Source organism: Bufo gargarizans, chromosome 4, assembly GCF_014858855.1.
Source record: "Bufo gargarizans isolate SCDJY-AF-19 chromosome 4, ASM1485885v1, whole genome shotgun sequence".
NCBI classification, from domain to species: Eukaryota; Metazoa; Chordata; class Amphibia; order Anura; family Bufonidae; genus Bufo; species Bufo gargarizans.
The window spans coordinates 189,804,525-189,832,443 of record NC_058083.1 but is presented as its reverse complement, the minus strand read 5'-3'; the positions used below and the strand labels follow the sequence as shown (position 1 = coordinate 189,832,443).

The 27,919-nt window shown below is 43.7% G+C and overlaps 1 protein-coding gene across 1 annotated transcript; it reads left to right on the top strand.

Moving 5' to 3' along the window:
* Positions 1 to 122: 122 nt before the first annotated feature.
* PIGZ (phosphatidylinositol glycan anchor biosynthesis class Z) lies at positions 123 to 27,176 on the top strand. The gene is given in 4 exon segments (XM_044291071.1): positions 123 to 173; positions 14,127 to 14,246; positions 25,629 to 25,954; positions 25,956 to 27,176. Coding segments are annotated over 3 exon segments (1,665 nt in total). The 5' UTR covers positions 123 to 173; positions 14,127 to 14,128.
* Positions 27,177 to 27,919: the final 743 nt, after the last annotated feature.

Here is a 27,919-nt window from a genome sequence, read left to right as displayed (position 1 = left end):
TGTATGAGTGTTAAAGGCTTCTATTCATCCCCGCAGATCCTGACCATGTTCCCTTAAAGGGGTTGTAACACTTCTGCTCGGCAACTTCTGCTCCATACCATCTTCCCTGCAGCTGAGACACAATTTTCAATGTGACAGGTTCCCTTTAAAGTTTTTATGCAAGAACTCAGAAGGTAAGAACACTGTAACCTCTTCAGCCACCAGTCTGCATTTTTCTCAACAGATTCCCTTGCTTGACTACATACTGACCTACTGCTACTTTTAGCATTAAAACTTAAAAGGTTATTTATCTCCTTTCTGATAATGGGGGATGTCCAGCATCATACTCTTCTTCCCTGTCTCCTTTACTGCTGTATCTCAGATTTATGATACTTTGAATGCCGGACATCAAAGGAAATCAGAAAGGAGATCAAACAAATAGCATGCTTAGGGGGTCTGTGGGACCAGTCCCTACTGCAGTTGCAACTGCAGCTGCTGCGACCGCTATAGTTATAACACTAGGACTCTGTGGCATGACTCTAACTTTCCCCTCATGGACGGGTATTTAATTGTTCTGCTCCTATAATGGAGCAGAACTATAGAACTATCTGTCCTGAGCATTGTGCACCATAACGGGGGAAAAAACGTGTGATTCGCCATATTTGGTCACCTTGACCCTGCCCACTAAAAAAGAAAAAAGAAAAAAGTTATTAACAGTAAACAAAAAGTCGGACGTACCCTGAAAATGGTACCAATAAAAAAGAAATACAGTTCATCCTGCAAAAAACAAACCTTCATACAGCTCTGTAAACATAAAAAAGATAAGGCTGTGAAGCAAAAAAAAGTAGATTTTTTTTCCAAAGGTTTTTTATTTTTTAAAGTAGTAAAAAAAAAACACTATACAAATTTGATATCACTGTAATTGTCATGTCATTTCTAGCACAAAGTAAACACTGTAATATCAAAAACCCCAAAAAACCTTGCTGGAATTGTGTGTTTTTTTCAATTTCAAAAACCCCTGCACCCCTAGAGTAAAAACTCCATAAAAGTGACCCCATCTAAGAAACTACACCCCTCAAGATATTCAAAACTGATTTTACAAACGTCGTTAACCCTTTAGGTGTTCCACAAGAATGAATGGAAAATAGAGATACAATTTCAAAATTTCACTTTTTTGGCAGATTTTCCATTTTAATAATTTTTTTTACAGTTACAAAGCAAGGGTTAACAGCCAAACCAAACTCAATATTTATGGCCCTGATTCTGTAGTTTACAGAAACACCCCATATGTGGTCGTAAACCACTGTACAGGCACACAGCAGGGCGCAGAAGGAAAGGAATGCCATACGGTTTTTGGAAGGCAGGTTTTGCTGGACTGTTTTTTTTTTACACCATATCCCATTTGAAGCCCCCCTGATGCACCCCTAGAGTAGAAACTTCAAAAAAGTGACCCCATTTTAGAAACTACGGGGTAGGGTGGCAGTATTGTTGGTACTAGTTTAGGGTACATATGATTTTTGGTTGCTCTATATTACACTTTTTGTGAGGCGAGGTAACAAGAAATAGCTGTTTTGGCACCGTTTTTATTTTTTGTTATTTACAACATTCGTCTGACAGGTTAGATCATGTGGTATATTTTCATAGACCAGGTTGTCACGGACGCTGCGATACCTAATATGTATACTTTCTTTTTATTTATGTAAGTTTTACACAATGATTTCATTTTTGAAGCAAAAAAAAAAACGTTTTAGTGTTTCCATAGTCTGAGAGCCATAATTTTTTCAGTTTTTGGGCAATTACCTTGGGTAGGGTATGATTTTTGCGGGATGAGATGACGGTTTTATTGGCCCTATTTTGGGGTGCGTGTGACTTTTTGATCGCTTGCTATTACACTTTTTGTGATGTAAGGTGACAAAAAATGGTTTATTTAGCACAGTTTTTATTTTTTACGATGTTCATCTGAAGGGTTAGGTCTTGTGATATTTTTATAGAGCCGGTCGATACGGACATGGCGATACTTAATATGTATACTTTTTTCCCCATATTATTTGGGGAAAATGAAGTTTTTGTTTATTTTTACTTGAAACTTTTAATTTTGGGGGGGGGGGAAACTTTATTTTTTTAACTTTTTTTCACTTTATTTTTTGTCCCACTTTGGGACTTGAACTTTTGGGGGTCTAATCCCCTTTACAATGCATTCCAATACTTCTGTATTGGAATGCATTGGCTGTATAAGTAATATAGTGTGTATTACTCATACAGCTTCCTGCCTGTGAGATCCAGGGGGCTGGATATCACAGGCTCGTCACCGGAAGGCAGCGCGATGCTGGTTTGAAAATTGCAGTAGTGTCTTCTGTTGAAGACACTACTGCAGAATCGCGCTGCCTTCCATGCCATTGGGTCCTCCCTACAGCCACATGGGGACCCAATGGCACCACCGCCACCCACCGCCCGCGGGATAAGGTAAAACCACAAACCGCAGATCTGAATTGACCTGCGGTTTGTGGCGATCGCCGATGCGGGGAGGTCACATGACCCCCCCTGCGTTGTGACAGGATGCCCGCTGAATGATTTCAGCGGACATCCTGTTCTGATTAACCCCCGCCGCACCGTAATGTTGTTTTAAAGTTAGGACGTACCGGTACGTCCTGGGTCCTTAGGGACTCGGAAAACATGATCCCTAAGGGGTTAAAGGGGTTGTCCCACGAAAAATATTCTGCAGTTTTCAAACCAGCACTTGGATCTGAATACTTTTGTAATTGCATGTAATTGAAAATGTTCTATAGCTACTGAGTTATTTAATAAAATGTATCTGAATAGTGCCACTTCATTTCTTATTTCTTTGACCTGCTCAGAGAAGGCCGCACATGCTCAGTTTTATCCTTCCACTGCCTCCTGAGCTGTGATAGGGAGAGCATGGACAGGTACAGGACTGGTTCTAGCTTTGTTAGAAAGGTATTGTCATGTACTAAATTATATCTGATTTTCATTTTTTACATTATTCATGGGATAGCCACTTTAATAATGGATATGTGTATGTCTGTCACCTTTTCATCTTCTGCCTCAGAAGGGGAAGAAATTATTATAAAGAAGGTACACATGTAAGGCTGCTTTCACACTAGCGTTCGGGTTTCCGTTCGTGAGCTCCGTTTGAAGGAGCTCACGAGCGGACCCGAACGCAGCCGTCCAGCCCTGATGCAGTCTGAATGGAGGCGGATCCGCTCAGACTGCATCAGTCTGGCGGCGTTCAGCCTCCGCTCCGCTCGCCTCCGCACGGACAGGCGGACAGCTGAACGCTGCTTGCAGCGTTCGGGTGTCCGCCTGGCCGTGCGGAGGCGTGCGGATCCGTCCAGACTTACAATGTAAGTCAATGGGGACGGATCCGTTTGAAGATGCCACAATGTGGCTCAATCTTCAAGCGGATCCGTCCCCCATTGACTTTACATTGAAAGTCTGGACGGATCCGTCCCAGGCTATTTTCACACTTAGCTTTTTTTAGCTAATATAATGCAGACGGATCCGTTCTGAACGGAGCCTCCGTCTGCATTATTATGGGCGGATCCGTTCAGAACGGATCCGCCCGAACGCTAGTGTGAAAGTAGCCTAAGCCTGGAAAGGGCCATATTAGGGCACTTTCACACTAGCGTTTTTGTTTTCCGGTATTGAGTTCCATCAAATAAGCTCAATAACGGAAAAAAACTGATCAGTTTTATCCTAATGCATTCTGAATGGAGAGTATTCCGTTCAGGATGCATCAGGATGTATCAGTTCAGTCCCTCTTACGTTTTTTAGACGGAGAAAATACCGCAGCATGCTGCAGTTTTCTTTACGGCCAAAAATACTGAACACTTGCCGGAATGCCGGCATTAATTTACATTGAAGTGTATTAGTGCTGGATCCGGCATTAAGTGTTCAGGCAGAACGGATCCGGCTTTCCGGTCTGCGCATGCACAGACCTTTAAAAATCCCCAAAAAATTTAGACCGGATCCGCTTTCCTGGATGACACCGGAGAGATGGATCCGGTATTTCAATGCATTTGTCAGACGGATCCGGATCCGTCTGACAAATGCTATCAGTTTGCGTCCAGATTGCCAGAATCCTCTGCCACAAGTATGAAAGTAGCCTTATATGTGAACAACATTTAGGGTCAGAGTATGAAGAAATAGGGACAAGAAGCTGTGTCATTTTCTATAGGATATCCCCACAGAATGTGATTTCCCTGCAGTATATACCGTATATACCCTCTCCATCTCCTTCAACAGAAGACACTACTGAAAGGAAAGAAGCAGGAAAGGGCCAAGGCACATGAAAACCCCTCATAAGATCAGCCTTTGAGGAAGGGACCTGGAAAAGTGTGACATTATTGACCACCACAACGGTCATTTTTCCCACACAAAGACATCACATAGTGGGGGACATTTATCAATAATGGGGTAATTTGCGCCCCCAAAAAAACTAACATTACAATTTGAGCCATTTCTGACGATTAGAGGTGATAAATGAGGTGTAAAATGCGCCTATTTGATAGCCCCGCCCACTTTGACATTTATAACTCATTTCTGGAGTAATGCATTCTTTATGGTGAAAATTCTGGAGAAAACAGTTGATATATATGGCACAAATAAAAACGCCATTATTTTGGGCTTTTTTATGCCATAATTGTGGTGCAACATGCTTAGTAAATGTCCCCCAGTGTATCACATCCCTCAGAAAGGAATCATCAGAAAACTCACTGTCGCTTCTTCTCTGGCCAGAGCGCAGGAGGCTCAGATCACTTTTCCTGAGGTAATTCAGGACAGTCTCACATTTTCTGAGGTATTGCAGGTTGGGAGTCAAACAGCGTTCCCAGATACACAGTCCTCTCAGACAGACCAAAATGAAGGAATTTAGAAATGGTTACAGTGGGCTTAGGCTAGGGTTACAACTCTGTTCAATGAATCCAGTGGTCAGTTTTGACAGAGCAGAAGACCACCGGAGTCACTGTATCACTAAAATGGCATCTGGTAGGTATCCAGCATAAATTCCAGTTTTCTGCTAAAAAATATACTGCTGCGCCTCAGATATGTGGCCCTTCTATAAGGCTGCATCGTGGAACCAAAATGCTTGCTTCACTGTGGTAGCCAGGATCGGACCAAATCCCTCGGCCCCTGTACAAGTGGTACATGGCACAATAAATGGACTGCACTACATACAGATAGGCAGCGTACTGTATCACCGTCATCACTGAAAATGCAGATGCCTTTGGATTAACCCCTCAAATGCCACAGTCAATGCTGACCATTGCATCTCTGAGGTTTGCAGAGGGAGGGGGCTCCCTCTCTGATCCCATCAGCTCCCTACTCTGCAATGATGGGGTGCTGATGGTTACTATGGCCCTGGAAGCCTTACAAAGGCTTCTGGGCCTGCCAGCTACAGAGGGCTATGAGACCCAGCCCTCAGGCTGGGTCTCATAGGTGAACTGTCAGTGTAATGCTGGCAGTTCAATGCAGTACAATACACATTCCACCCAAATGTCCCAGATCCGGCGGGATAGTCATGGATTTTAGTGGCTGTCCCGCGGTCCTGGAATGGCTGAGGTATGTCCCAATTGTAATAGTAAAGCAGGGAGCCGTCTGCTCCCCGCTTCACCATTCAGCTCAGACATCGCACTGCTGGTCTGTGTAGAAGAAGCGTGCCGGCTGGAATTCAGCCTCTGTGCTTCTCCTCTTATACAGCAAGCGTGAAGTGCTGCTGCTGTATTTACATTTTTTTTATGTCCTCTGAAGGGGGCACTTTTTGGGCAAAACTACAGTGAAAGGGATATATCTGGGCATAACTGTTAAAGGGGCACATCTGGGCATAACTACTATGAAGGGGAGGCACATCTTGGCATAACTACTATGAAGGGGCACATCTGGGCATAACTACTGTGAGAGGAATAACTGTTGTGAAGGGTGCACATGTAGGCATTACTACTGTGAAGGGGGCGCATGTAGGCATAACTAGTGTGAAGGGGGCACATGTGAGCATAACTAGTGTGAAGGGGGCACATGTGAGCATAACTAGTGTGAAGGGGGCACATGTGAGCATAACTAGTGTGAAGGGGGCACATGTGAGCATAACTAGTGTGAAGGGGGCACATGTGAGCATAACTAGTATGAAGGGGGCACATGTGAGCATAACTAGTATGAAGGGGGCACATGTGAGCATAACTAGTGTGAAGGGGGCACATGTGAGCATTACTACTGTGAAGGGGGCACATGTGAGCATTACTACTGTGAAGGGGGCACAAATGGGCATTACTACCGCCAAGGTTGCACAGTGTGCATTAGGCTACTTTCACACTTGCGTTTTTGCCTGCTCTAGCAGGGATAAGCAAAAACGCTTTTGTTATTGATAATACAGCCGCCTGCATCTGTTATGAACGGATCTGGTTGTATTATCTTTAAAACAGTCATGATGGATCGGTCATGAACACCATTGAAAGTCAATGGGGGATGCATCAGTTTTCTATTGTGTCAGAGAAAACGGTTCTGTCCCCACTGACTTGCATAGTGGATCATGCCGGATCCATTTTTCTCCTCATCCCATGACGGGAAGAAAACCGCAGCTTTTGGAGCATTTCGTTCTGTTCCGTTACATTTTGTCCCCATTGACAATTAATGTGGACAAAACTAAAGCGTTTTTCTCTGGTATTGAGCTCCTATGACGGATCTCAATATCAGAAAAGAGAAACGCTAGTGTGAAAGCAGCCTTATACTGTGTGCTGGCACAAAGGGGGAATAATTACTGTGTGGGGGCATTAAGGGGCGTGGTGTGTATAGTTATGATTTGGGAGGAGTTAGAGGTGTGGTCTAGTATAAAAAGAATTGCCACAGCGCGCTACTCACACTGCACATATTATCCCAGGTATGCAATACAGCATGTATTGTACTGCATTGAAACGGGCCAGACCCTGAAATTTTGAAGTCCCATAGTGGGACAAAAATAAAAAGTAAAAAAAATGTGGAAAAAAGTGTTTTAAAAAATAAAGAATAAGAGTTTGAAGGAGAAAAAAGTGCCCTATCCCCTTATCAAGCCAATCACTATGACAACCTGTTCTATAAAAATATCACCTGATCTACCCCATCAGGTGAACACCGTAAAAAATAAATAATAACAGTGCCAGAATAGCCATTTTTTGGTCACCTTGCCTGACAAAAGGCGATCAAAAAGTACTATATACCCCAAAATGGTACTAATGAAAATGTTGACATATCCCGCAATAAAGGAGCCCTAACACAAGATTGTGGCCAGAAAAAAAAATGGTGACACAGAAGCATGATTTTTTTTTTTCAAAAATGCTTTTATTATGTAACACTAAACAAAAATATAAAATAACACCCGAAATTGCTTTACCCGCTACAAACGATTCCTTTACTATTAAAACACACAGATACTATGCGGATGCAGAGGGCGTTTAACCGCTTTTTGTGGAAAGCTAGAAGGCCCCGCATCGCATATGCGAAACTGACGATGCTTAAAAGGTGAAGGGGGGCTACAACTGCCAAACATTCGCCATTATAACCTAGCGGCCCTATTTCGCCATGTAAGGGATTGGATGTGGGGGACGGGACATTATTCGGCAATTAAGATAGAGCAGGAACTAGCCGGCTTGTGGAATCTAGAGGCTTTGCTACATACAAAATTAAGAGATATTCCCATACCAACCAGACAATCCATTCTGCTAAAAGACACCATAATGGCCTGGAAGTCGGTTAGGAAGATATATGGACTCCCTTACTATATATCACCCATGATGCCGTTATGGACGCTACCTGCATTCCCGCAAGGCAGGGAGAATATTTTGTTTCGGGGATGGAAGAATAAAGGCATTACTAGGCTTAGAGATTTGCTGGGAACCAATGGCCAACAATTGATGTCATGGGAACAGCTGAAAGGAAAATATGATCTGACTGACGCACACTACCTCCCTTTCCAGCAGATTAGGAGCTACTGCAAAGCCCAGGCAGGCTCTTTGGGTGACCCGGAAAAGCTTGCGTGGTTCGCGGCTATACTAGGCAAGGATGGCACGAACATGTCCCTCTCAGAAATGTACCAAAAGTTACATAGCATACAAACGATAGGCTTGGTAAAAGGAGTTTTTAAGACGGGGAAAGGGAACTGGGTGATCAAAACATAGCCAAACAAATGAGGGAAGGCCTTGAATTAGTAAGACGAGAAATTTACAGCGAACAATGGAGGGAGACACAACTAAGGATTATCCACAGGGCGACATACGCCTTTAATTTGTTATACCGAGATGCCCCGGCCCATTATCTACGGCAATGCCCCAAGTGCGACCTCTCGAAAGCTGGACTCCTTCATGCTTTGTGGGAGTGCCCAAAGGTGCAACCGCTATGGCAACGGGCGGTGGAGACAATACAGGAGATTCGGGGAGAGATAGTGGGGCTAACACCACAACAGTGTATTTTTCACTACATGCCTAAAAACAAGGAAGAGGAATTAGGGACAATAGTGGCGAAAAGAGGAGTACATATATTATTGATGTCAGTGAAAAAATCCCTTTTGCGACATTGGCTGCAAGCAGAAGTACCATCATGGGAAGAGGTAGTTGGGACTATGAAGAATGTGCTATATCTGGAAAGATTGGAGGTAGAACAGGACAAGGAAGGATTGATTGAAAAATACATCAAGAAGTGGAGGGAATTCATCGAGAAGCAATTGTCTAATTGCGAAATCCAGGAACTTAGTGGTACCTAGAGGCGCAATTGGCGAACAGATTGGGGAAGTTGGCAGCATAGGAAGATATAGGAGAGACCTAATCTTAAGATAGGATATAACCTGTACTAATAAGGAGAAGAGACCACCATAGTTTCAGACGAGTGTTCACGGGGTTGGGTGCAGTTGGGAAAGAGGGGTTTGGGGGAAAGGACGGGGGGAGGGAACTGGAATTGGGAAAAAAAATTGAAAATTGTGAATTGAGAACCATGAAAGGATATCTTGTGGTTTTGTTGTAAACTGATGTTTGTTACAAAAATGCCATCTTTGTGCGTCAATATATGCTTATTATATGTGAAATATATGAAAATTCTCAATTCAATAAAGAGAATATAAAAAAAATATATATAACATATTAGATATTGCTGCATCCATAATAACCTGCCAAAAAAAAACCTGTGCCAAAAAGCATATTGAGTGATGAAAAAGTTCTATGTACCTCAAATAGTACCAATGATAAAGCTACTCATCTCACCAAAAATAAGCCCTCACAAAGCTCCATGAAAGAAAAAAAAAAAAAACACATAGTTCTCAGAAAATGGCTGAATGGCTAACCCAGAGGCTGTTCAAAAGCAACATGGTGTTCGTAAACTAGTCCATAAAAATATGCACTACAAAAGCAAAAAGTTGGCCTTTCCCGAACCCTGCGGCGTAACCCATGTGTTCCATGGTATATCTAATGCCTTGGAAATTCTTTTGTACCCTACTCCTGACTGATACCTTTTAACAATGAGATCCCTCTGATGCTTTGGAAGCCCTCTGTGGACCATGGCTTTTGCTGTAGGATGCGGCTAAGAAAATTTGAGGAAAGACCAACTAGAGCAGCTGAACTTCATTTGGGGTTAATCAGAGGCACTTTAAATGATGACAGGTGTATGCTGACTCCTATTTAACATGATTTTGAATGTGATTGCTTAATTCTGAACACAGCTACATCCCCAGTTATAAGAGAGTGTGCACACTTATGCAACCACATTATTTTAGTTTTATTTTTGTTTTCTTCCCTCCACCTAAAAGATTTCAGTTTGTTTTTCAATTGAGTTGTACAGTTTATAGGTCACATTAAAGGTGGAAAAAGTTCTGAAACGATTTATCTTTGTCTCATTTTTTTACATCACAGAAACCTGACATTTTAACAGGGGTGCGTAGACTTTTTATATCTACTGTATATACACCTGAATGATATTTTAATCCCCTACTTAAATGGGTTTTATGGGTTCAGAAAGTTGATGGTCCATGCCTAGGATAGGCCATCAATATCATTTAGTTTGGGACCCAACTCACAGTACCCCCATGTTCAGCTGGGATTTTATATGTAGTAAAATCTGTTTTTTGTCAATTCATAAATATGGTCACATTAACTCAAATATCCATTAGTAAACACTAAACTGTACGCCTCTGTTTCAGGATCTCGGACGTGCCAAGTCTGAGTTGTGTGAGTGATGTATGGAGCGGCCTGAGCCCCGCTCTATACGTGGCAGGTGCTGGCTGTGTAACACAGCTAACACCTGGTAACAGTCATTTAACCCCTCAGATGCCATGGTCAATACTGATTGTGGCACCTGAGGGGTTAGACAGAAGGTAAGTGCTGAAGAAAAAGAGACCCAATATGTATGACAATGGTGTGTCGCAGCGATTCCCAAACGTGAAGTGGGTACAGATCACAGTTCAGACCATGTGTTTTTGAGGCACCGCGCGTTCCCTATCCAGAAGGTTGCACCTCTTCAATCTTGAAGTATCCAATATTTAAGACACAAGCAGATAAATCGGGTACCACTGCCACCAAACTAAAGGCTCCTGTGGGATGTCAGAAAATATACATATAGTGAAGCACTGCAGATCACCAAAAATTCCTTGTGTGATTGTACTCACAAGCGCAGCTTGACATATAGGCACATCAGAAAGCTTAACGGCACTCCTTCCCCCCCTTCCCCAAACGTCTTTACCACCACTAGAACATAGGATCACTCCAATAATGAAGCACCGCTAACAGGATTGGCATATAAAAGTTTTTAATATACTCACAAACATGAGATAAAACAAGCAGTCAAGGCTGTCTTTACAGCTCTGTTTGTAAAGACAGCCTTCACTGCTTGTTTTATCTCATGTTTGTGAGTATATTAAAAACTTTTATATGCCGATCCTGTTAGAGGTGCGTCACTATTGGAGTGATCCTATGTTCTAGTGGTGGTAAAGACGTTTGGGGGGGGGGGGGGGAGCTGTGGAGCTTTCTGATGTGCCTATATGTCAAGCTGCGCTTGTGAGTACAATCACACAAGGAATTTTTGGTGATCTGCAGTGCTTCACTATATGTATATTTTCTGACATCCCACAGGAGCCTTTAGTTTGGTGGCAGTGGTACCTGATTTATCTGCTTGTGTCTTAAATATTGGATACTTCAAGACTGAAGAGGTGTAACCTTCTGGATAGGGAACGCGCCGTCCCTCAAAAAACGCATAGAAGGTAAGTGCTACCTTTGTTTTATGAACGGAGCTTACCCAGCAAAATTGCAGGTTTATAATCAGTTATTATGGCAGTCTGAGCCTTGTGAAGGCTTCCTGGCCTGTCACAGCAAACTCCATGTAAACCCTGCCTGTGGCCCTAAGGGCACTTCAAATTACAGTAAAAAATGAAAAATGTTTATAAAAACATAAAGAAAAATTAAATCACCTCCTTTGCCGATGAATAAAAATAAACATAATTGGTATCGCTGCATCCAAAAATGTTTAAACTATTAACCCCTTAAGGACCCTGGAATTTTTCATTTTTACGTTTTCGTTTTTCACTACCCCCTTTCCATAGTTCTAACTTTTTAATGTTTCTATTCAAATAGCCTTATGAGAGCATATTTTTTGCAGGACAAGTTGTACTTTCTAATGGCACCATTTATGGTTGCATACCATGTAGTAGGAAGCGGGAATCACCTCCTTTCCCGATATAAAAATAAACATAATTGGTATCGCTGCATCCAAAAATGTTTAAACTAGTAACCCCTTAAGGACCCTGGAATTTTCATTTTTGCGTTTTCGTTTTTCACTCCCCCCTTCCCATAGTCCTAACTTTTTAATGTTTCTATTCAAATAGCCTTATGAGAGCTTATTTTTTTTGCAGGACAAGTTGTACTTTCTAATGGCACCATTTACGGTTGCATACCATGTAGTAGGAAGCGGGAAAAAAATTCCAAATGGGGTAGAATTGGGAAAAAATGCAATTCTGCTAAAGTTTTTTTTTTTTTTTTTACACTGTACACTATTCGGTAAAATTGACCTGTTATCTTAATTCTCCAGGTCAGTACGGTTACAACGATACCACACTGGTATAATTTGTCTTTCGTTTTAATACTGAAAACATTTTTTTAAAACCTTTGAGGGAAAATAAATGTATTTCGGAACCATATTCTGACCCCTATAACCTTTTTGTAGTTATGTGTACGGGGGGATGTGTGAGAGCTCATTTTTTGCGGGATGATCAGTTTTTTTCAGTGATACCAATTTGTGTGTGTGTGTGACTTTTTGATCACTTTTTATAAAAAAAAATTGGGTAGTTGAAGTGACAAAAAATGTCAAATTGCCTGTTTTAATTTTTTTTTCCCGTTACGCCTTTTGCTGTATGCCATTAATATGGTCAAATTTAAATTTATAGGCATTTTCACACGTGGCGATGCCCATGTTTATTTTTTTATTGTTTAAGTTTTTTTATTTTAAGGAAAGGGGGTAATTTGAACTTTTTTTTTTTATATTTGTAAAAACTTTTTTTTTTAAGTCACCTTGGGTGATAATAACTGGCAATCATTAGATTGCCTATTGTGTTCATTGAACGCTTCATTTGCACTATACCAATACAATGCTGCCACCTAGTGGCCTGTATTGGTATAGTCATCTAATAGGCTCTGAAGCCTGCTTGAGGCTTCATCTTATTAGCGCAAGGTAACAGGTTCCCCCATCTCTGCCGGGGAACGCTGTTATCGGAGCGGAAGTGCGCGACTTCCGCTTCCAGACTGCGCAGATGCACATTTCAACACGGCATCTGAAAGGGAAAATGTATCCGATCAGCCTTATGGCTGATCGCATACATGTGCCACGGGTCTCTGCTATTTAAAATAGCGGAAACCCTGCTGCTATGGCGCCCGCTGCACGTGCGAGTGGGCGCCATGTTTGGGGACCAGACCTCCGCCGTACATGTATGGAGGAGGTCCTTAAAGGGTTAAAATATTGAAAAAATGAGCATGTGCTGTAAATGCCATAACAGAAAAATAAAAAAGGTGATTTGCCATTTTTGTGATCATTTTGCCCGAGAAAACTTTAATAAAAAGTGGTATGTACCCCAAATGCTACCAATAAAAACTACAACTTGCCCCACAATGAAAAGCCTCACACAGCTCTGTAGACAGAAATAAAAAAAAGTTATGCATGTCTTAATATAGTGATGTACATTTTTTGTTTTCAATGGTTTTGATTTTTTCAAAGTAATTAAATATAAAAATAATATAAATGGGTTGTGTTGCTGTAATTGTACTAACCAACAAAATTAGGTCAATTCATGTTTAGTGCGTAGTGAATGTCATAAAAACAAAACCCCAAAAAGCATGGCGGAATTATGTTTTTTTTTTCTTAAATCTAATTCTACATAGAACCAAGAAAAATTGGCTTGGTCTTTTAGGAGTAAACCATTACATGTTCATTTCATGGCCATTTTTTCTCCATTTCATCCATTCTCAGAAAGTTTGTTCGCCCTTGTTCCTTCATTGAACATATATCGCCTGTCTGAATGACCAATATGGACTAAAATGTATATGGCTGAGTCTGCAAAAGTATAGTTTCAATTGAAAAAAATTAAGATTTTTAGCTCAAAATTAGTGTAATGCAATAATAAAAAAATGGCCCCCAAAGGTGTACATAGCCTTTAATTATTATTGAATGACTATGCTTTCCAAGAGGGTGTGATTGGATTCCTATGTAAATCTATCTTATACATTTTGATACTTCCTGAATAAACATAGATCAGAACAGAATCTTTTGGCGTCTGGTGCAGTTTTGACCTTAATCTCTATTTTACAGATTTTTTTAAGTGTTCAGTTTAATTAACTCAAAGATGCAATGAGATTCCTGTATGATCAGAAGAAATAATTATCCCATGGCAAATTATTTTGATGATAACAATAATAATAATAATAATATTCTAATTATTAATAACCATTTTTATTGCCTCTTTTTGGGCCAGCCTTGCACAAGATTTTGTGGAACCTGGATTAACTAGATTTTGTGGAACCTGGATTAACTAGATCAGATATGTTGTATTTTCACCATTGATGTCATTAGTTGTTTGTGCAGAATACAAAAGCATTGACTACTATTTCTTACCAGATGCTTTTTTTAAATTATTGTAGCAATGAAGGAAAAGATACTCTGGGGAGCCCTGAGCATTCTGCGCGTCATCTGGTGCCTTGCTCCGCAAACAGGTTACCTGCATCCTGATGAATTCTTTCAGTCTCCTGAAGTAATAGCAGGTATGTATTGTTTACAAATTGTATATGTTTAAAGGCTATGCCAACCTGTTCAGAACTTTTTTTTTTTTCTCATCATCTTTGAAAAAAGTCTTGCTAAAAAATAAAAAATCCTATTTTGTGAATACAGCTGCTAGACAGATATGCGCATCTCCATGGTAAACTATGTAGTCTGATCGGGCAGTCAGTGTCTTCTATATGACCTCAAGTACAAACCGGATTCCAAAAAAGTTGGGACACTATACAAATTGTGAATGAAAACTGAATGCAATGATGTGGAGGTGCCAACTTCTAATATTTTATTCAGAATAGAACACAAATCACGGAACAAAAGTTTAAACTGAGAAAATGTACCATTTTAAGGGAAAAATATGTTTAATCAGAATTTCATGGTGTCAACTAATCCCCAAAAAGTTGGGACAAGGCCATTTTCACCACTGTGTGGCATCTCTCCTTCTTCTTACAACACTCAACAGACGTCTGGGGACCGAGGAGACCAGTTTCTCAAGTTTAGAAATAGGAATGCTCTCCCATTCTTGTCTAATACAGGCCTCTAACTGTTCAATCGTCTTGGGCCTTCTTTGTTGCACCTTCCTCTTTATGATGCGCCAAATGTTCTCTATAGGTGAAAGATCTGGACTGCAGACTGGCCATTTCAGTACCCGGATCCTTCTCCTACACAGCCATGATGTTGTGATTGATGCAGAATGTGGTCTGGCATTATCTTGTTGAAAAATGCAGGGTCTTCCCTGAAAGAGATGACGTCTGGATGGGAGCATATGTTGTTCTAGAACCTGAATATATTTTTCTGCATTGATGGTGCCTTTCCAGACATGCAAGCTGCCCATGCCACACGCACTTGTAACGGTCAGCAGAGGAAGAGACCGTAGAGCAGGACTCAAGTACAGTGCAGCAGACAAGGAGGCTGAAGTAGAAACCGGCTTTATTAAAGGAGAACTCTAACTGCCGGAGAAGCAGATTTACAATATGAACAGCTTGAGAATTCACAACAAAGATAATGGAAATTTGCATAAAGAAAACAAATGAATCACAAACACAAGTACAGACAATAGCAGGCTACTCTCTTCTAGGTAGTCCTATCTGTCCCCGCTACCCGGGGTGCACCTCTACGGTGCACTAAACTAAATCCTATTCCACTATGTCCTAGCTCCGGTTAGCATCAGTGCACTCACAGTTCGGTGTCCGGCACATGCAGGCAGATACAGTCTGGGTCCCGATCTGGTTGCTTGCTTGCTTGCTTCAGCGTGGCTCAGCTCTGGCCTCTCTTTGTAGTCTCTGTAACTCTGGTTAGAGATAATCAGCAGCTCTGGACGTGTAATCAGGCAGGGCCTGGAATTCACTCACAGTTCCTCTGGTAAGTGCCTCACACTACAGCAGTCTCTCTTCTACACCAGGACACATCAGCTCAGTCAGAGAGCAAACACACTCTAATGTCCCAGATACCATGTCACAGCAGGTTGGCAGGGAGAAATCACTCTAATCTTCCCTGTGGATCTCCCTCTCAGTGCACAGCGTCCTTCTTCCTGTGTACTCAGACACCTGCACCCCAGGCTCTCTGCTCTGCCCGGGAAAAACAATTAACTCTTTGTCCTCTGGAAACAACTCCTCTCACTGTCCTACTCAGCCACAGTGGCCTCTGGTGGCTGGAGGGAAACATGACAGTCTGCTATATATATATGTGTTGGAAATGTTGCTGGATGATCAGGGCTGCCTCTTACATGCCTCCCCACTTAAAGGTGGCCGTCCTCGGCCTTGCTATATAGTCCATAGAAATAATGGTTAATGTAACTTTTTATACAGCAGTACAACATTGTCCACAATACATACAGGTGGACCAAATGAACTCATCAGCAGCGTACCTGTTTGGTGGAACCCCTGCAGTAAGCCTACTGGATCTCCGGAGGTCCTGGCTATCTGTTACGACCTGACTCTCTCCACTAGGAACTGCCAGTCTGGATTCATCCACCACAATAGGAGGTTCGGGTGTGTCCGAGGGCCCCTCTCCATTACGGGCTGGCAATGGTTCTGTGACAGTGCCTTCATCACCTGTAACCTGGGAGGCTTCTTCAGTGTTGGGAGCAGTCCACCAGTCTTCACCATAATCTCCATCAGAGATAACAAGTTCTGAGTATGGGGCAGGAGGAGGTGTCCTCTGAACAGGTGCGGGATCTTTGGACCGGCATGGCCGTAACATATTCCTATGTAGAGTCCGTGAAGCAAATTCCTCATTCTCAACCTGCACTTCGTAGACCGGACCATTAGGGTACACTCTCTTGATCACTTTATACGGCTGTACTTCCCAACGCTCACTCAACTTGCCTCTGGGACGTTTCTCTCGTACCAGTACCCGATCCCCAGGCTGCAATGGAACCTCCTGAACTGGAGGACGGTCTGTATGAGCTCTCTCCTGTAACCGCTGACCTGCCAACCGGCGAATGGTCTGGAGACGCCGACGGTGTTCTTTCACCCATGAGGTGGTTGATCGCTCTATTAGGTCTTCTGGCTGTTCTAGGTTTAATTCCACGATCTCTCGACCAGCCCTACCGAACAGTAACATGTATGGGGTGTAACCGGTGGTGGTGTGGACACGATTATTGTAAGCCCAGACTAATTCTGGCAGGTAGTCAGGCCAGTGTGCCCTCTTGTCTTCCTCTAGCGTCCTCAGCATTTGCAGCAATGTGCGGTTAAAGCGCTCACAGGCTCCGTTTCCTTGGGGATGATAAGGAGTTGTCCTGGATTTTTCAATGCCGTACAGTCGATGTAGCTCTTCCATCACTTTTCCTTGAAAGCACGCCCCTTGATCTGAATGGATCCGCTTTGGACACCCATAGACCCGAATGAAGTCTTGACAAATGGCTCGTGCGGCGGACTCGGCCGTCTGGTCCCGAGTTGGGGTGACTACTGCAAACTTGGAGAAGTGGTCGATCATGACCAGGCAATACTGTGGACCTCTTGACGATTGTCCCACAAGAAGATAGTCTATCATCAACACTTCCAGCGGTTCTGTGGTCTGGATGGACTGTAGGGGTGCTCTCTGTTCTGTGCTCTTCGTGAGTTCACACACTCGACACTGTCGGCAAACTTCTTCAACTGTGGCCTCCAGTCGCGGACAATACACATAACGCTGCAGCCACTGGTATGTCTTGACTGGCCCGAAGTGAGCTCCAAACTCATGAGCCTCTTTGGCTATCTCCCGTGCCATTCTTCTGGGTATCACTACCTGCCACCTCGCCTCTAGGTCGGCAGGCTGTTGCCACTTGCGGAACAAAACAGCTCCATGCACTTCCAGTCTGTCCCATTGATGTAGAACGGACTTCATCTCGGCATCCAGATCAGTCCTTTCTTCTTTGTTGGGTTTCCTGCACTGGGTTACCCAGCTTTTCATTTGCTGCAGTCCAATGTCTTCATCTTGCAATCTGCCCCATTCTTCATTAGTTCTCCCCAATGCTTTGGGTAGCTTACGGGCCTCCCCACTTGTCTGGGCCGCGAACTTGCGGAAGTCAGGAGTTTCATCTTCTTCCTTTTGTTCATCCATATCCCCTACTGGAGTTTCAAAAGTAACCCTCGAGAGACCATCAGCATTAGTGTTCTCTGTAGCGGAGCGGTAGCGAATTGAGAAGTCATACTTTGCGAGGCGAGCCGCCCAGTGTTGCTCCAGGGCTCCCAACTTGGCAGTACCCAGATGGGCCAGGGGATTGTTATCCGTCCGTACGAAGATCTTAGCTCCTGTCAGATATCCTGCAAATTTCTCCGTCATAGCCCACACCAGGGCAAGGAGTTCCAGCCGGAAGGAACTGTAGTTATGGGGGTTTCGCTCCGTATCTCGCAAGGATCTACTGGCATAAGCGATCACCCTCTCATGTCCATCTTGTACCTGCGACAGGACTGCCCCAAGTCCGTAGAGGCTGCCATCAGTAGCTAAGATGAATGGTTTATCAAAATCTGCATAAGCCAAGATGGGGGCCGATGTCAGGGCTTCTTTCAGGGCCTGGAAGGCCTCTTCCTGCTTCTGTCCCCAGGGGATACTTTGGCCCTTGGGTTGCCCAGCCGTTCCTCTCAACAACTCATTCAGAGGGCCCGCTATTTTTGCGTAGTCTTTGATGAACCGCCGGTAGTACCCAGTCAGTCCCAGGAAGGACTTCAACTCACGCAGTGTTCTCGGCACTAGCCATTGTCGTATTGCAGCCACTTTGTCTTGGGACGGTAGCACTCCGTCTTGGGACACCCTATGGCCCAGGTACTCGATCTCCCTCTTGAAGAGATGACACTTCTTTGGCTTTACCTTCAGGCCATGGGATCGCAGTCGCTCGAGTACCTGCCCTAGCCGATTCAAGTGTTCTTGAAAAGTAGCAGAGTATACGATGATATCGTCTAGGTATATCAGAGTGGCTTCAAAATTCAGGTCTCCCAGGCATCTCTCCATCAGCCGCTGGAAGGTTCCAGGGGCATTAGTCAGTCCGAATGGCATCCTGTTGAATTCAAATAACCCCATGGGGAGTATGAATGCTGTCTTTGCCTTGTCCTGCTCAGCCACTGGTACTTGCCAGTACCCACTTGCTAGATCCAGGGTGGAGAAGTATTTGGCTCGTCCTAGAGCCGTCAGAGACTCCTCGATGCGTGGCAGAGGATATGAGTCTCGCGCAGTGCAAGCATTCAACCGCCGGTAATCCACCCAAAATCGAATAGTGCCGTCCTTCTTCTTGACAAGCACCACTGGGGCTGCCCAAGGGCTCTGGCTTCCCCGCACCACTCCGGAATCTATCATCTGTTTCAATAGCGTCTTCACTTCCTGGTACAACTTGGGCGGAATCTGTCGATATCTCTCCCGAATTGGTGGAGTGTCCCCCGTCGGTATATCATGTGTGATAGCATTCGTGCAGCCAAAGTCATCGGCGTGGCGGGCAAACGCAGCCTGATTCTCCCACAGCATGGTTTCAACTGCTCGCTGTTGGTCTAAACTGAGAGCCTTAACATCTATCTCCATTTGATCCAAGATGGTTCCCCCATTCCATTCTGGGGTCGGCGCCTCTTCTGCACTGGCAGTAACTGCCAGGGTCCAACCAGCATCCCCTACCGGAGCTAGAGTCACTTCTCTCTGACTCAGGATTTCTCCCTGATGTAGGTACACACGAGCGTCAAGGGAACTTCTAGATATCCCACATTCACAGCTCTTATGGGTACTCGTCCATTCTGGACCACTCCCAGTGTCCGGGCCACCAGGACGTCCTGACCCAGCTCTCCTAGGCCTGTTGGTTCAACGAACACCTCCATGCCTTCAAGATTACGGAAAGTTCCCACGGGTAACGTCAGCACGGTCTCCCGACCAGGGGGAAGGGTGAAGGTAGCCTTTCCTGGCGCTCGGATCGTTCCCACCGCCTGGTGTGCTGGTACACTTTTCTGTGTTCCACAAAAACGGATTAGCCGTTGAAATGCTTTCTGGGTAGGTTTGTGCGGGGTGGCTTGTTTCCAGTAACCCGGCCCCCGTTTGGTGAACATGATCTGATCCAATTCTCGCAGGATATTCATGCCCATTATCACCGGCACATCTTCCTTGAATGTTTCGGGGACCAACAAGATACCTTTCCGCCCCACTTCCTGTCCACATAGCCGTACATTCATCCACACGACCCCTGTGACAGGAATCTGTTGTTGGTTAGCCGCTGTAACCCGGACCAGTGTCTCTCGTTCTGGCTTGGCCAGCGCTTGAAAGTAACGGTAGAAGAATGACTCGGGCATAGTTGTCACCTGAGACCCAGTATCCACTAAGCAGTCGACAGGAACACCTTCGAACTCAGCTCGTATAGTGGGGCACCCTGCGACCAGGTGTTCGGAGCTTTGCTGGGTAACTTGGCTCTCCGCCTCCCCTGCAGTACGCCCCACTACTGCAGGGGTCGGTAGTTTAACGGCGGCTCTTGGCGTCCAGCTGGATTATTCCGACACTCTCTGGCGAAATGTCCTAGATCTCCACACCGCCAACACTGTGCCCCTTGACGGCCCACTTTTTGCCTACGAGTGGGAGGTGCCCTCAGAGCTTGGCTGGATGGCCCCACTGAAGGGTAATGAGGGGCTTGATGGTATGGTAAACTAGCATAAGGGCATTCGGGTGTAGGAACCCACGGAGTCGCCTGATAGGTTTGTTGTCGGGCTGGATAGGCAGCCTCAGTAGTATGGCGCGACTCTATCCGTTTCTCCAGGTGTGTCAACTTTTCGTGCATAGCACTCAGGGAGCTCTGCAAGTCTTGTACCACTCTGACCAGGGCTTCCTCATTTCTTGTAACCCCGGGGGGTGTAACGGTCTGGGTCCGTATTACTCCAGAAGCATAGCCGTCTTCTTTGTTTCGCGTCACGGCCTCTGCCAAAATTTGTCGAAAGGTTAGGGTAGGGTCTACTACAGGGGATTGCTGTAGAGTCCCAGAATAAATTGTTCCCGCAGTATCCGGTCTATGGGTCCCATGCCAGTAACCCCATCTGCCTCTTTTTTTTGTACCTCGGCCAACACTTCCTGTAGGGCTGTAGCGTACTGAGAGACACCTTCGTCTTCCCGTTGAATCCGGTAAAAAAACTTCGCCCGGAGGTGCCCTGCACTGGCTGTTTCCCCATATATTTCTTCCAGGAATCTCACCATCTCTTGCAATGTATTGCGCGTGGCTTCTGGTTGTAGGAGAACATTTCTTCGGGCCTCACCCTCGAGAGCGGCCAAAGCAATTTCTACTTGTAGTTCTGGGCTGACATTGTAAATCCTAACAGCACTCTGTAACCTTGTCACCCAGTCTGACAGTGTCATGTTCTGGCCATCAAATTTGGGTAGCAAGTTGAACAACGTGCCAATAGGAAGGGCCCTTGCAAGGGTTCCACCATTGCCTGAGGTACTCACATTAACATCATGCACATTGCCTTCAGCCGCCTCCATCTCTGAGACTGTACCCTGCTCGCAGCGCCACTTGTAACGGTCAGCAGAGGAAGAGACCGTAGAGCAGGACTCAAGTACAGTGCAGCAGACAAGGAGGCTGAAGTAGAAATCGGCTTTATTAAAGGAGAACTCTAACTGCCGGAGAAGCAGATTTACAATATGAACAGCTTGAGAATTCACAACAAAGATAATGGAAATTTGCATAAAGAAAACAAATGAATCACAAACACAAGTACAGACAATAGCAGGCTACTCTCTTCTAGGTAGTCCTATCTGTCCCCGCTACCCGGGGTGCACCTCTACGGTGCACTAAACTAAATCCTATCCCACTATGCCCTAGCTCCGGTTAGCATCAGTGCACTCACAGTTCGGTGTCCGGCACATGCAGGCAGATACAGTCTGGGTCCCGATCTGGTTGCTTGCTTGCTTGCTTCAGCGTGGCTCAGCTCTGGCCTCTCTTTGTAGTCTCTGTAACTCTGGTTAGAGATAATCAGCAGCTCTGGACGTGTAATCAGGCAGGGCCTGGAATTCACTCACAGTTCCTCTGGTAAGTGCCTCACACTACAGCAGTCTCTCTTCTACACCAGGACACATCAGCTCAGTCAGAGAGCAAACACACTCTAATGTCCCAGATACCATGTCACAGCAGGTTGGCAGGGAGAAATCACTCTAATCTTCCCTGTGGATCTCCCTCTCAGTGCACAGCGTCCTTCTTCCTGTGTACTCAGACACCTGCACCCCAGGCTCTCTGCTCTGCCCGGGAAAAACAATTAACTCCTTGTCCTCTGGAAACAACTCCTCTCACTGTCCTACTCAGCCACAGTGGCCTCTGGTGGCTGGAGGGAAACATGACAGTCTGCTATATATATATGTGTTGGAAATGTTGCTGGATCATCAGGGCTGCCTCTTACACACTCATGCAACCCCATACCATCAGAGATGCAGGCTTCTGAACTGAGCGTTGATAACAACTTTGGTTGTCCTTGTCCTCTTTGGTCCGGATGACATGGCATCCCAGATTTCCAAAAAGAACTTCTAATCGTGACTCGTCTGACCACAGAACAGTCTTCCATTTTGCCACACTCCATTTTAAATGATCCCTGGCCCAGTGAAAACGCCTGAGCTTGTGGATCTTGCTTAGAAATGGCTTCTTCTTTGCACTGTAGAGTTTCAGCTGGCAACGGCGGATGGCACGGTGGATTGTGTTCACTGACAATGGTTTCTGGAAGTATTCCTGAGCCCATTCTGTGATTTCCTTTACAGTAGCATTCCTGTTTGTGGTGCAGTGTCGTTTAAGGGCCCGGAGATCACGGGCATCCAGTATGGTTTTACGGCCTTGACCCTTACGCACAGAGATTGTTCCAGATTCTCTGAATCTTCGGATGATGTTATGCACAGTTGATGATGATAGATGCAAAGTCTTTGCAATTTTTCGCTGGGTAACACCTTTCTGATATTGCTCCACTATCTTTCTGCGCAACATTGTGGGAATTGGTGATCCTCTACCCATCTTGGCTTCTGAGAGACACTGCCACTCTGAGAAACTCTTTTTATACCCAATCATGTTGCCAATTGACCTAATTAGTGTTAATTGGTCTTCCAGCTCTTCGTTATGCTCAAATTTACTTTTTCCAGCCTCTTATTGCTACTTGTCCCAACTTTTTTGGGATTTGTTGACACCGTGAAAATTTGAATCAACGTATTTTTCCTTTAAAATGATACATTTACTCGGATTAAACGTTTGATCTGTCATCTACGTTCTATTACAAATAAAATATTGACATTTGCCATCTCCACATCATTGCATTCAGTTTTTATTCACAATTTGTTTAGTGTCCCAACTTTTTGGGAATCCGGTTTGTACATATACTGTATGTTTACAGTATACATTTGGTCAGTGATTTCCGTCCCTAATTGTGAGCCAAAACCAGGAGCCAAGCCTCAGCGGGGATGAGGTATAATGGAAAGAGTTGCACTCGCTCTGTGTTTCTGTCTGACCCGCATATGGCTCACACTTGCTGATGGAAAACACTGACCAAATACTGATGTGTGAATAAAGGGGGCATTTACACCAACAGATATCTGACACATTTTTTTGAGCAATCATTGGTCAGATGACAAATTACACACACAGATCTGTTGTTAGAAACACACCAACTATTTGTCTGAGTGGACAGATATTGGTCAGATAATCGTTTGGTGTAAATGCACCCTAACTCGCAACTTAGATTTGGTTTACACATAGGGCCAGATTTATCATTAGCTCAGGTCAGAATAATGGAGTGAAAAAGTCCCCCAAAAAGTCCCAAACGCTAAAACTGTGCACAAATTTGCGACTTTTTTCTGCTCTGCACTATGCTCGCCAGTTTTCTAAAAGGGGGCGTGTTTTCTTATGTAAATGAATCTCTAGACAGATTTACTATTGGGACTATTTAAAAAGTCGCAAAAAAGTCACAAAAAGTCGCAATTTCACTCCAGTGAGGACCATGCTTATCTTATGAGACTTTTTAATAGAACATGCAACTTTTTCATAAAAACGTGCGACTTGTTCGCAAAGACGTGCGACTTTTGTAAAGCTGCTTACTGACGGATAAACTTCTACCGTCAAACCACATTTATTACAGTCTTAAAGGGCCGATCATAAATCTGACTTTAGCCATATGTTAAAGTGGAGTCAGCTGTCAGAGTAATGATAAATCTGGCCCACTGACTTTGTTCTAATCTAATACCAATGATTAATTTACTCAACATGGTCATTACCTGTGATGTCTGCTTTCAAAGATCTTTTTTTCCATTTTCATTGAGATCAATGTTAAAAACGTGTGTCATCAGACAGGACTATTGTGAAGAATCTAATTTTAAAGCAACACCAATTATAGATAATAGCCCCCTCCCCTCTACTGAATACATCACAATTCCATTACACCTACCTCTTCCTTGATAAATCCAAATTTAAATGGTAAGAAATTAAAACATTTCCTAAGGCATCAATGGTTCCCTCTTTCTCCAGAGATCAGGTTTGGGAAAAGCCAATCTAGACTGATTTCTGTCCGGCTGGGAGGATACAGTAACGCAAAGGTCATTAATATCTGATCCGTGGTGTTCCAACTTACTAGACCCCTGTTTAATAGCTACTTGACGAACTTCCTAGGCCACTGGTCACATGGCCGATTTGAGGCTCAGTCCCATTCAAGTGAATGGGCCTGGGCTGCAGTACCAAGCACAAATGGTATATAATGTATGGTGGCGAGTTTAATATACCGTGAAGAGGCAGCAGTACTCAGTTGAGCACCACAGTCTCTTTAAATGGCTAACCCACCAATAAGATTTTTATGACAAATCCTGAGGATAGGTCATCAATATTGAACTTATGGAAACCCCTTTAATCCTTACCACCTTATGGACATTCTAGCCAAAGCATGGAGTGTTTCTCCGGCGGGGCTCTGCATTCTACAATACTTTTTGTTTTACGAGTTTATAGATCTCTGCAGACTGATCAGTAAGCAGGTTTTCATATTCCCCTCAATTACTTCTAGATCTAGTGTTCATTTAAAGGGCTTCTGTCACCAAGTTTTAGGCTATAGAGAGCTGCGGACATGCACGGCTAGATCGCCATTAGCATGTCTGCAATATACCGGTCCTATAGGGCTGTGTGCTTTTATTTTCTTTAACGAAAGACGAAAGGAGGAGATTCGGAGGACATAGGCAGTGCTGGGCTCCTTCACAGGCGGGCGTCGCTGGGCACCAGGAAGGTTTGTACAGCCCCTTGGGCACCTTACAAGACTCATTTACATATCTCTAAAATCCTTTTTTAAAGAAAATAAAAGCACACAGCCCTATAGGACAGGTATATTGCGGACATGCTAGCGGCGATCTAGCCGTGCATGTCCGCAGCTCTATAGCCTAAAACTTGGTGACAGAATCCCTTTAAGTCAAAAGCTATAAAAAGGCCAAGTTTGGTAAACGCAAGTAAAATCATTCTTATTATTGAAAAGCCACCACTTTAAAAGGCCAGGTTTCTGCATAGTCATCTTGCATGCCCTGCATATGGGCTCAAAGTATTTTTTTTATGCATCGCTAAATGAAAGATATTACATTCAGCTCAGCTAGCCCTACAAGACATTGTGACTGATTGATTAGCACATTTTATAGTCATAGATGCGCTTTAAAGCCTCATGCACACGATCGTAGTTATGGTCCGCATCTGAGCCGCAGTTTTTGCGGCTTGGATGTGGACCCATTCATTTCAATGGTGCTGCAAACGATGCGGACAGCACTCCGTGTGCTTTCCGCATCTGTTGCTCCGTTCCGCAAAAAATTTGAAAGCAATACACATAATAAACTGATAAATAATAATCTGATCATATGTAGGATTGTTACATAATCTAAGTTTCTAAGCCCAAACTTTTTTAATAGCCTTGATAAATTTATTAATCAGTTTTTTTTTCTGCTAGGTGACATATTAGATCTGGAAACAAATCGCCCTTGGGAATTTCTTGCTTCCTCTCCCTGTAGGACAGTGCTCATACCTCTTCTTACATCTGGCACAGCCTTCTGGATTATTGACATTTTACCTAGATTCTGGTCTGAAATAGCATTGAATTACAGCTACGTTCTCTTGGTACTTCCACGTCTAATCATGACAACCCTCTCCTTTCTATTGGACTATACAGTGCATCAGGTAGCGACAGCTTGGGGCTCTAACCCATGGAAAGCAATGGTTCTCCTGGCAATGTCTCCAGTGACTCTGGTGTTCTACACCAGGACAATCAGCAATGCCTATAGAAGGTGTGCTGTTTGCGCTTATCCTGCTACTTATATCACCTGGTAACCCAGTCTCGAGTTCTTGTCGAGCAAACACTCATCATTTCATTGGCTTAATCTTAACAGCTGGTTTTTTTAACAGACCCACTTTTCCCTGTTTTGCTTTTGTGCCATTAATATACTGGGCTGCTCAACGTGCCACCCACAAGTCGTATTTCTCACGTACATCCATGATTCTTACTGCAATGAAGACCGTGCCCAGTGCAGTCTTCTTCTCTGCCATATGTGTAATGGCTGATACCATATACTATAGAGGACACTGGCCACTTTCTATGAATAGCAAAGAAGGCTTCATTGAGCAGCTAAAGAACTTCATCCTAACACCTGTTAATTTTCTGTATTATAACATGAACCCTGACAATCTTGCCCAGCATGGGGTTCACCCTAGAATAACTCACATGGCAGTTAATGGATTCATGTTGTTTGGTTTGTTTCATCTGTCCGCTTTGTGCTCTGGTATTAATATGTTAAAAAACATGATATGGGGTAGTCACTCCAAGAAACCTTCTACCCAACAAACCAGGCTGCTATTAATGCTTTATTTTGTACCGCTCATGTTCCTGTCATTGTTTAACCACCAGGAACCTCGCTTTCTCATCCCGCTGATAGTACCATTGGTTTTATTAGTTTCCAATTACACTAGAACAATGAAAACAAAATGTCTTCTTGTCTTGTTCAGTGTCACTGGGTCCCTTTTCTTTGGCTGTCTCCATCAAGCTGGATTAATTCCCAGCTTGTTCCATATCCAGCAAATTGTGCTGTCTAAATCCGCCTGTGGCAATATATCATGCCATCACACTGTCCTCTTCACACACACATACATGCCTCCCCTGTACCTGCTGAACCTAAAGAAAGGGCAAACATCGGTGGAGATTATTGATCTTGCTGGCTGTACCGAAGATCTCATGTGCCAAAAACTTAGAGGCTTGCAAGAAGAACTTTCTCTGAGAAACAAAGAAGTGTTGGGGAAGACAATGCATCATCTGATAGCTGTATTCCCTGGCACGATTGCATCAGTTGTTGAAAGCTGCAAGTTAGCCCATAAGGCTGAAGTGTTCTTCACACCACATTTGTCTATGGAGGACCCTCCTAAAATGTTCCATTTGCTCACCGGAAACTTAATGAGTCACTTATCATTGCATGTAATTGAGGTTGATGTAAGCACAACCAGGAGATAGAATTGAGCAAAATTGTGCTAGTGCCCCCCCCCCCCCCCGTTTAAAACAAATGTACATTTCTATTTCTAGAAAGTGGACAATCACATTCCATAAGTATTTCAAATGGTAAATGTACACATCCGCAGCTTTTTTTGTATTTAAATGGTCAGTATTTGGCTATGAACATACTGTAGTATTTTGCTAATCCAGATTCCAGACCATTAAAACTCAATTTTTTTGACACGTAAGGGAACATTTCTGAATTCTTTTAAAAATACATTCTAGTGTTGAAAGAAATATATATAATAAAATGTGTTTGGAAAAAAATATATATTCTAGTGTTGAAGGCCCTTTATAAGGACATATTATTGGATGAGCAACCATTGCTAAGAATGATTGTCCCCGATCACTGGTTTGAGAAAACACTTGTTGGCTAATTGCAATTTTTTTTTGCAAAGCTTCCTTATCCCCAGATAGTTTGCATCAGACAGTGTATAAAATACATAAAAAAAAACTCAAAAAACTAATGTAAGGTTTCCCCAAGACTACTTGGATGTTCCCCAATGCTTCTGGAAAAATGCTCTATGAGAACATTAGACAAAAGTGCAACTTTTTAGTGCGAATGCGCAACACTATGGAGGAAAAAGAACACTTCTCACCAGCACCAACCACTCAAACGTGAAGCATGATAGAAGTAGCATCATGGTTTGGGGCTGCCTTGTTACCAAAGGACCTGGACGTCTTGGGATCATCAAGGGAATAAT